This window comes from Chiloscyllium plagiosum, chromosome 28 (genome assembly GCF_004010195.1).
Source record: "Chiloscyllium plagiosum isolate BGI_BamShark_2017 chromosome 28, ASM401019v2, whole genome shotgun sequence".
NCBI classification, from domain to species: Eukaryota; Metazoa; Chordata; class Chondrichthyes; order Orectolobiformes; family Hemiscylliidae; genus Chiloscyllium; species Chiloscyllium plagiosum.
In genome coordinates, this window is record NC_057737.1 from 1,916,877 (window position 1) to 1,927,338 (window position 10,462).

The 10,462-nt window shown below is 45.5% G+C and overlaps 1 protein-coding gene across 7 annotated transcripts in view; it reads left to right on the plus strand.

Moving 5' to 3' along the window:
* The window catches only part of LOC122563876 (phosphatidylinositol transfer protein alpha isoform-like), a 32,391-nt gene extending 26,023 nt beyond the window's left edge, over window positions 1-6,368 (plus strand). For 3 of the 7 annotated variants that reach the window (XR_006315761.1, XR_006315759.1, XR_006315760.1), the window contains exons 2-3: window positions 3,793-3,938; window positions 6,246-6,358. Coding sequence is in view for 2 of the 7 variants with exons in the window: in XM_043718079.1 (XP_043574014.1) it covers window positions 3,230-3,388; window positions 3,793-3,938; window positions 6,246-6,345 (405 nt within the window). In the remaining 5 variants the exon portion in view is untranslated. Of the gene's footprint in view, window positions 1-3,214; window positions 3,389-3,792; window positions 3,939-6,245 lie in introns of those variants that run through there. The other 4 variants (XR_006315757.1, XR_006315758.1, XM_043718079.1 and 1 more) reach the window with 3 other exon arrangements.
* The last annotated feature ends 4,094 nt before the right edge of the window (window positions 6,369-10,462 follow it).

The following is a 10,462-nucleotide window of genomic DNA, read 5'->3' on the forward strand; positions in this document are numbered from 1 at the left end:
ACAGAGATGAGGAGAAACTTCTTTACCCAGAGAGTGGTGGCTGTGTGGATTGCTCTGCCCCAGAGGGCAGTGGAGGCTCAGTCTCTGGATTCATTTAAGAAAGAGTTGGATAGAGCTCTCAAGGATTGTGGAATCAAGGGTTATGGAGATAAGGCAGGAACAGGATACTGATTGAGGATGATCAGCCATGATCATATTGAATGGTGGTGCAGGCTCGAAGGGCAGAATGGCCTACTCCTGCACCTATTGTCTATTGTGATTGTAATGAAGTCAGAAAGGTGGACCTCATAGAATATGAGGGCTGTTAATCTGATCCAATGAGGGAGCCCTGGCTGACAAAGAAACAGCAGTGTCAGACATCCCTGTTCAGAGAGCTGGCTCTGAGGGAGCTGGATCAGTGTGGAAGACTCTCCACATGTCAATAAAGAGAGACTTGGTGATGGGATACCAGCCTTTGTGGAGTTATTTCATTTACCTGGGCAATGTTTCACATTTTTGGTCAGTTGTCAGTGTTGAAATTGTACTGCAAGAGCTTGGCCAGACAAGTTCTGAAGCTCAGAACTTTGATATTATTGCCGGGATATTGTCAGGTCCCATAGCCTTTGTAGTATGTTTGTTGATATCACGTGGAGTGAATTGGTTTGGCTGAAGACTGGCGTCTGTGATGGGGGGTGGTGGGGGGAGAGGAGGTCTCTGGTGAAGGTTGAAGTGGATCATCCATTCAGCAGTGTTGCAAATGCTTCTGCCTTATCTTTTACACTGATGTGTTGGGCTCTTCATCATTGAGGATGATGATATTCATAGAGCCTTGTTGAGTGTGTGGTGCTGGAAAAGCACAGCTGGTCAGGCAGCATCTGAAGAGCAGGAGAATTCAGGCATAAGCTCCTCTTCAAGAAGAAACGTTGATTGTCCAGCTCCTCGGATGGTGCCTGACCAGCTGTACTTTTCCAGCACCACACTCTCGACTCTGATCTCCAGCATCTGCAGTCCTCACTTTCTCCGAGTTGTTTGACTGTCCTCCACCATTCACGACTGGAGGTTGCAGTCTGCAGAGGTTAAATCAATCAGCTGGTTGTGGGATCGCTCAGGTCTATCTCTCACTTGCTGCTTATTCTGCTTGGCATCCATGTAGCCTCGCCTTGTAGACTGCTCATTTTTAGGTATGGCAGGTGCTGCTCCTGGCATACCCTCCTTTGAACCAGGGTAGATGCCCCAGGCTTGATGGGAATGAAGGTATGAGCCATGCAGTTGAATACGATTCTCCTGCTGCCTTACAACGCCTTGTGGGTGCCCAGTTTTGGGTAGGGCCATATCTGTTTGAAGTCTGTGGTGGTAGTTTCATAAGGTGTGGAAGGTATCCTGAATGAGAAGCTGGGACACTGTGTAGGTAAGGGTGAGGTCAGATCTGTTCATCCCTCTTGGATCTATCACCACCTGCTGCAGGCCATGTCCAACAGTAATACCCTTTAGGGGGTTGAGCAGCTCATTTAACAGTGCTTCTGTTGAGCCCCTCTTTGTCATGGAGAGTGAAGCCCTCACCCACCCAGAGTATTCCCTACATCCTGTGCCAAGGAGCCCAGGGCAGATCCTTCCTGCTGCAGATTTCCTTCCCTGAAGGACATTAGTGAACCAGTTGTGTTTTAATGATTAATAATGGTTTGATGATTGCCTTGGAACTACTTTTTATTTACAGCGGTTCTGATTAACCGAATTCCAATGTCACCATCTGTAGTGGGATTCGAACCCATGTCCTCAGACTGTTCAGCTCACCCTCTGCATTACTAGTCCAGTGACAATCCTAGTATTGCTATTGCCCCTCTCATGCTGACTCCGTCTGTGTCCGTGTGCAGCAGACCCTGGGTGCCTTCCAGGTTAGACTGTTTGGTACTAAGTAATATTCACACTCCACAAGTATCAGACAATGACCATCTTTACGAAACGAGATAATCTTACCATTTCACTTGAAATACAGTGGCATTACCCTGCTGTCAGCATTTTGGAGGGTTATCAGGACGTTCATATCAATACAGTAGCTACAAGAGCAGGTCAGAGGCTAGGATTACTGTGGTGAATCACTCACCTCCTGATTCCCCAAAGCCTGTCCACCATCTACAAGGCACAGGTCAGGAGTGTGATGGAATACTCCCCACCTGCCTAGATGGGGTCAGCTCCAACAACACTTAGGAAGCCTGACACCATCCAGGACAAAGCAGCCCCTGCTTGATTAGTATCACATCCACTTGATACTAATAACTTGATAATTCACTCTGTCTGCCACCAGCACACAGTGACAGCAATGTGTACCTTCTACAGGATGTACTGCTGCAACAAACCAAGACTCCTCCGACAGCACCTTCCAAACCAGTAACCTCTACTGCTTAAATGGAGAATGCTAATAGATAATAAATGCAATATACTATGGATGCTGGAAATTTTGAAGCAAACACAAAGGAGAAACTCAGCTTGAGCAGCATCTATTGACAGTGAAACTGCTTTCACATTTCAAGTCCCTTCAGATTGATGGGAGCACCACTGCCTGCAAGTTTCCCTCCAAGCTCCTCCCCATCCTGACTGGGAAGAATCTCACCACTCCTTCACTGCCACACCCTCCCGAGCAGCATTGTGGGTCTACCAACAGCAGGCAGACTGCAGCAGTTCAAGAAAGTGACTCATCCCCCTCAGTGTGGAATTGCTATTAAATGTTGGCCTAGCTAGCATTACCCATGACCATGAATGAATGTTTTGAAAATGTTTGATGTTTAGTGTTCATTTGGGGAGCAGGGAGCTGCAATCCTAGCTCAATGCAGAGCAGAATTGGACAGTCCACAAACTAACTCCGCATTCTTAAATGTGAACGGCAAGTGAATTGTGCAATGAGTTATAAATTATACAATCAATTGTGACCTCTGACAATGGCTGCATTGAGAGTCTGAGCTGCAGTAAGTCGCAGGGTTTAAGGATCTGGTTAATGCTATTAGAAGATAAAGCCAGACTTGCAATTAGAAGGACACTAATCAGACAAACCGATTTCTCAAGTGCTACTAGATACGTGAGCACGATTGTACACAGTACTATATGTGAGAACCCTTAACCCTAACCAGTCATTAAGGTTGCTTCCCTAATAGAGGGAGAAAAATCACTTGTGTACATATCACTGTAATGACTTGCCCAATGTTTGAATGTTTTGGTGTTGGTGTGGATGAGAGTCCCTAGCGAAACTGGCTGGATAATGGTGCTATCCTGCTGCGTAACCAGTGCCTGCTGTTACTTTGAAGGGTGTGCATTTTCTCATCCCTCTCTGACAGAAGTCCCACTCCAGAGACGTGTGGCTAGTGCTCCCAGTGCAAGTACTGAGGGAGTGCTGATCATCAGAGATGCTAGCTTTCAGGTGAGCTGTTAAACCAGGTCATGCTGAGCTCTTCTGCTGGTTTTCCTGGTCAATATTGATCTCACCCAGGTGCCCAGAGACTCTGTTTGAGATTAAGCTCCCTCAAAAAGCAATACAATATTGTGCACAAATACACTGATGTTTTTCTTTTATCACAAGAAGCACTTAATTGGGTTAAAGTGCTTTGGAGTATCCTGTTTTAGTGGAAGGCACTATAGAAATACATTCTTACTCTGTAGTCATAATGCAAAATGACAGTGTTGCAGTGTATTCTAATCACCTGTAGATGTTTCTGCCCACAACAGTGGGGTATGTCCTGAGAGCTAGGAATTTTAATGAGAAACTGAATAAAGCATTTAAACTCTTAATTCTTTCTCTCCAAATATGTTTGTTTGCCTCTGCAGTACCAGGTGGGACAGTTGTATTCTGTGGCAGAGGCAAGTAAGAATGAGACTGGTGGCGGTGAAGGTGTTGAAGTGTTACAGAATGAGCCATATGAGAAAGATGGTGAGAAAGGACAGTACACGCACAAGATCTACCACCTTCAACGGTAAGGGGTGGGGGTGGAGGGCGAGGGGAGTGGTATCTGGTGAGTATCAACACGGGTCTGTGACGTGTAGAGGGTTTGTTGATAGATTAATAATGCAGAGCTTACTAGCAGATTCCATCCCAGCATCCCAGGTGATTTAAAGTCAAGTATTATCTGAAATAAAGAGCTAGTCTTAGTAATGATCACCACACAAACTGAAGGGTTAGAATTTAGAATCCCTACAGTATGGAAACAGGCCCTTCGACCCAACAAGTCCACACTAACCCTTTGAAGACTAACCCATTCCCCTACCCTACATTTACCCCTGACTAATGCACCTAACCTACACATCCCTGAACACTACTTCACCTGACCTGCATATCTTTGGATTGTGGGAGGAAACCAGAGCACCCAGAGGAAACCCACGCAGACATGGGGAGAATGTGCCAGCTTCACACACAGTTGCCTGAGGGTGGAATTGAACCTGGGTCCCTGGTGCTGTGAGGCAGCAGTGTTAATCACTGAACCACCGCGCTCCCCACTCCCGGAGGTAACGATTGGAGCAGGCTTACAGCTGATTTGTCAGTCTGTCTGACCAACCTCTGCTGTTAGCTTTAAGAGCACTAGATATACTTGCTGGAAATTTCATTGGAGGGTGAACTCAGCACAACACCAAATGGGGACGACTCGGGGATGATGGGAAGTGATGCTTTAATTGACAGCAGGCTGTGCATTTTAAAAGCTTTATAGAATGTTTTCATCAACAAGAGAGTGTAGGGATGCCACAATCAAATCAGCCATGATGTTATGGAATGATGGAGCAGGTCCAGTGGGCTGAGTGGTCTATACCAACAATTTCTGAAGCTATGATGATTGTAAGGGAGATGAGCCATCACAACATCCCAGGATTGGATGATCTGTGATCAGCTTGTGTCAAAACTCCAGTTTTACCAGCCAGCAGCAGTACTCGGGAAGCCCTAAAAGGACATCTGGGAGAAGGCCATTCAGCCGCCTGAGCCTGTTCCGTCATTTAGTTTGGATCCTGACTCGCCTCTAGATGGAAAGCTAGGTGGGAAAAGTTGGAATGGAAATGAGGAAAGGCAAAGGGCTTGTTCTTATGTAGTTTCTGCTGTGCCTTAAGATGTCCATTACATATGTCTTTAATATTTAAGTGTAGTTAATTACTAAGGAGTCACTGACTGATGAGTAAAATGAAATTCTGGGTCAGTAATTAGACAGCAGAGCTGATGGTACTGAGGAGAATGGTGGGGGTGTTACCAGTGGACTTTGTAATCAGGGCTGTAATACAAGACTCAAAGCTGGCACTCCAGTTGAGTGAGCTGTGAACTGTTGGAGGTGCTGTCTTTCAGGTGAGACACTAAACTCAGGTCTTGCCTGCCTGCCTGGATGGATGTTAGGGATCCCATGGCACTTTTTCAAGGATGTGCAGAGCAGTTCTCTTCAGCATCCTTGGGCCAATCTGGATCTCAATCGACATCACTATAAGCAGGTTACCTGGTCAGGCCCACATTGCTGTCTGTGGGTTGATGTATGCGTGGCGTCAAGATTAGAGTGGTGCTGGAAAAGCACAGCAGGTCAGGCAGCATCCTGATGAAGGGCTCCTGTCCGAAACGTCAATTTTCCTGCTTCTCGGATGCTGCCTGACCTGCTGTGCTTTTCCCAGCACCACTCTGATCTTGACTCTAATCTCCAGCATCTGCAGTCCTCACTTTTGCCTGATGTATGGGGGCGGCTGCCATATTTCCTGTACTGCTACAGCATCAGCTCTTCAAAATTAGCTTGTTGGCTGTAAAACACTGCACATTTCATGGCCATTGGACATCTCAATGTAAATCCCTCTCCCTTTCCTTTCTGTGGTCTCTCTTGTGCTTGGTTAGTGAGAAGCATGGGGTGGCAAGGTGACTGGTACTTGCGCGAGGTTTAAGTTCTGAACCTACACGATCCTGATATGGTTTCAGCTTTTGTTTAAGAAGCATTCACCTCAATGCACTCAGATGTTGGACAGCTATACAATGTGCTTTTTAAACAAAAAGGTTGAGAGTGACTAGATTCTGCAATTTCTGTCACGTGACAATCCTAAAATAAGAGACTGCAGAAAGCCAGACAATTCACCTTGGCCTTTCCAACTAGCCAGACCCAACCGTTCACTCACGTTCAATCAAGATTTTACGGTCTTCTCTCTGGTGTTTTAACTGGAAGTGTTTTCCAGACGCTCGACTCTGTGTGCATGGAATTGTTGCATGTCATTAGCCCAAAACCTGGCTTTATGCTGAGACTAGAGAAACCATAACCATTTTGTTCTTGCAGCAAGGTGCCCAAGTTTGTGCAGATGCTGGCTCCTGAGGGAGCTCTGAACGTGCATGAGAAGGCTTGGAACGCGTACCCATACTGCAGAACTGGTGAGTAGATGCTGTGCATGGAGCTGGGGCTGGCTAATGAGGGAAAAATAGAACAGACAATGCTTTGCAAGTCTTATTGCTGCAAGTGGGAGCCAGACCCATTGCTCTTGACTTGTCATGTTTTTGACTCCGCTGAGCTTCAGTCAATAGGGAATCAAGCTGATAGAATTCTTCAGAAGATGTGACTGCTCCAGTTCCATCATCTCTCACAACAGGTTTGGTTTCTTCTTCCAGTTGGTTTCAAAACATTTAACATTTTTATCCTTCTAGTTTTCCCTACTAAGTTATGAAACTTAAAAGCATAAGTAAAATAACCAAAATGAAAAAACTAGAAAATTCTTTGTTACCTTTTCGTGAGAAGCTTGGTTTGATTTATTGAGCAAACTAAGCTCCAGTCTCGTTTGACTTAACATTCTCTCTGTAGTGCACTAGAAAACATTTCAATCTATGAAACCACTTCCTCAGTGACAGGAGGGCAGCTCACTACCACCCCCTTGGGACCAGTGGAGGTAAATGTTGACCTTCATGAAGGCATCCATTATACAAAGCTAAGTTGACTTCACCCCCACCGATGCCTGAATTTGCAGCTGGTAGTGTTGTGTTTCGCTCTCCCAAAAGCAACACTTTAAATCCCAACAAGATGATTCAGGCTCTCGTTCTTGCTGTGTCATGCCTAGACATTTCAGACCTTGGCATGATCAACAACAGCTTGCATTTATATAGCAGCGTGAAAATACCCAAGGCACTTCATAGGAGCATTAGCAATTGAAAGGTGTGGTTATGAGGGACCTGGTCAACAAGGTCAGTTTAAGGAGCATCTTAAAAGAGGACTGAAGCAAAGAGGTCGGGAGGGGGTTCCAGAACTGGGGAAGGGGGTTGGGGGCGGTGCTGGCAGCTAAAGGAAGGGCTGCCAATGAGCTTGGAATTGAAGGGATGTCAGCCTGGAGGAGATTGCATGAGTAGGGCGGGAGAGATTTGCCAACAAGGATGAGAATTTTAAAGTGAAGGCATTGCTGAACAGGAAGCTGGTGTAAGTCTGCAGGCACAGGAGTGATGAGGGAGAGGCACTTGTTGCAAGTTATTAGACAGGCAGCAAAGTTTACCTGAGCAAATGTACAGAGCTGGGAGAAACAACCAAGGGTTGAGTTGGAATGAAGGGGCAAAAACAAGGATGAAGATTTCTACAATCCATTCACATACCACACGGCTGAGACATGTTAGTACATTGTAGTTTAAATAATCCCTCTCCTGGGCTATTTTCTTGCCTTAGCTCTGTTTGGTGGGATGAGTGTTAGGATTGTGTAACTATAGTGTCAGGAGAGTCCTGATGGGATATCAGCCATTTGGGATGATCGAGAGAGAGAATGGGGGAGGGGTGCGTGGATAGTGACTGAGAAACCTGATGGTGCTGCATGTGAATACAAGGCTTCTGGACAGTTTAACTTCTTTTGCAATTATCATTTGTCAAAATGTCTGCCAGCTTTAGGCCAATGCATATCCACAGTTAGAGGATCTTAATCCTTTTAAATCTCTCCTCAACTCATACTCCCAAAGAACACCGCCCCTTTAAGAAGACAGTGCTGATGCTCCACTTTTATGTGAGAGATATTAGTTTAAGTGATGAGGTGAGCAATTGAGATTAATCTTCCCTTGCTGTCTGTTCTCTGGATAAAACACACCACAGAGAAAGCAGAGAGAACAACCATCTCAGGCCTGCAGATTTCTACACTCCTCTTTAATTTATAACCTTGGTCCAGTGCTGGTGGAATGTGACATTGCTGTGACAGTGAGGTGATACTGGATCCTTGCTATATGGGATAGTAGTGTTACTTCAGAACCGTGTAAATATTTCATTAAGTCTGCAGGCAGTTGGGCGATAACTAGATTATCATTTGTGACCTTTTTTTAAAAATGTGAAGAGACCTTGTCTCACCACCTGATTCTGTACGTGCTATTACTTTGCCACATAATGTAGCTGTGTTTTTGGTGTCAGGGCTGATTCCACAAGCAGTGGGAATGTTTTATTATCCTCGTGAGCACGCAGACAGGATGAGGGCCTTTTCCTTTCTATTGCTCTGTCCTGATAAACAACAACTCTGGTCTCAGACCTTCTCAGGACTGCATTGGCATGGTGCCCTCGATTATGATCTTCTCTCTCTGTAATGAGAAACATGTCCTACTGAACAGAAACCCTCCCCCAGTGATGGCAGGCAGTGCTTTGTTGGTCATTGAGTGGCAAGTGTGATTTCGCATTTGTCCTCTGCTTCCCACTCCCCTCCAATCCCTTTGCTGTGGGTCTGGAGTCACATGGACCAGAACAGGTAAGGACAGCAGATTTCCTTCCCTGTTCACCCAGATGATTTTTAACCGTCCCTGAGATGAGCTTTTAGAAGGTGGATGTCAGTAGGTCTCCTTGGTGAGATTTGACCCAATATTCTGAGATCAATAGCCTGGAGTTCTGGCTTGCTGTCCGAGTCACATTACTTTTCCAGCACCATAGCTCCTCGTTTTTAATTTTTTGAAAAGAATGCACAGTCTCCTGTAAAGGAAGGGAAACTGTCAACCACTCCCTTTGCCCCCTCTGACTCTTACCCTATCCAGGGGGTAAATGTGGAATGGAAAATCAGTGCAGCCTGTGCCAGGTCACTGGTATCCTGAAAATCTCAAATACACAGCTAATATGTCTGTTCTCATTGGTTGGATTTAATTGGTTGTGGTATAAACCTGGTGATATTGTGAAGACGGGCAGCCTTTGCACACAGACGGTGGTTTGTGTGTGGAATGAGCTGCCAGAGGAAGTGGTAGGTGCAGGTACAGTTACAACATTTAAAAGGCATCTGGATGGGTCAATGAATAGGAAACGTTTAGAGGGATATGGGCCAAGTGGGACTAGTTTAGTTTGGGAAACGTGGTCGGCATGGACTTATTGAGCCAAAGAGTGTGTTACCATGTGTAAGTGATTCTGGTCCTTGCTGGTGGTTAGATTGTAAAACCTTGCCTGTTTGAAGCTCTGTGCTCTCTATCTGTTGACTTGGCAATGTTTTAACGGTGTTTTCTCTTCTCTCCTATGTTGCTGTGCGCTGCTGACTTCAGTCATTACGGTGAGTGCTTTTGGCAGTTACTGGAGCCTCTGGCACGGTGCCTGATGGTCTGCGGGAGGGAATTCGGTTTTATCGTGGCAGGAGGTGGGTAGGGCAAGGAATAAAGAACGCAGGAACAGACCAGTCAACCCAACCAGTCCATGCTGGAGCTTATGTTCCACTTGTGGAAACTTGTGCAACCCTACGATCTCTCTTGTCTTACTTTCCCTTAAATGTATTCAGTTGACTTCACCCATTCTCTGTGGCAGTGAAATCAAAGTTACCTCAGCACCACAGGCATGAGCCATTTGCAATTGAAGTTTGTGAGTGAGTGACAGACCAGTTCTAAATGGTGGAATGAGCTGCAGCTGACGAGGGGAATCAGGCGGGCATCAGTTTTCTTCCGCCATCTCCCTGCTTCTTGGCAAGAGTTTCTCAACTTCTGTTCTCCTATAGTCTCAGGGAGTGAAACTGAATATTGGTTTGTGGATCTAAAAGGAAAGCACTAAACTATGCTCAGGATGGATTACCTTAACCAGGAGTGACTGCATTCTGCTGTGACGTTCAGTTCCAGATGCAGAAAAAAGGAGCTAACTCATGTATAATTCATGTATAATATGCACCCTTACTTAAAGAAGCTGTAAAATTCTGAATGTTTACAGAGCGCTGCTCTCTCTACAAAAAGGCTAAGACAGAGAGATTTTTAATCAGTAAGGATAACAAGGGGTATGGAGAAAAGCAGCAAAGTGCAGTTGAGGATTTTCAAATCAGCCATGATCTCATTGAAAGGTGAAACCAATTAGATGGGCTGAATGTCCTTCTGCTCCTACATTTGATAGAAACTAAATCAATCTGTGTGAAGATGAATTAAGAGAAGTATGTAGTAATAGGATTCTGAGAGACTTTGGAAACCATCAGTGGGCTCTTTGGTGGGAGTACCAGGTTAAAGATGGTGTGGGAAAGGGCTGATGAGCAGCCTCTTATTTCCGAGATCTACATTTAAACACCTCACAACGCGGGAATCTGACTGAGTACCCTGTTCCAT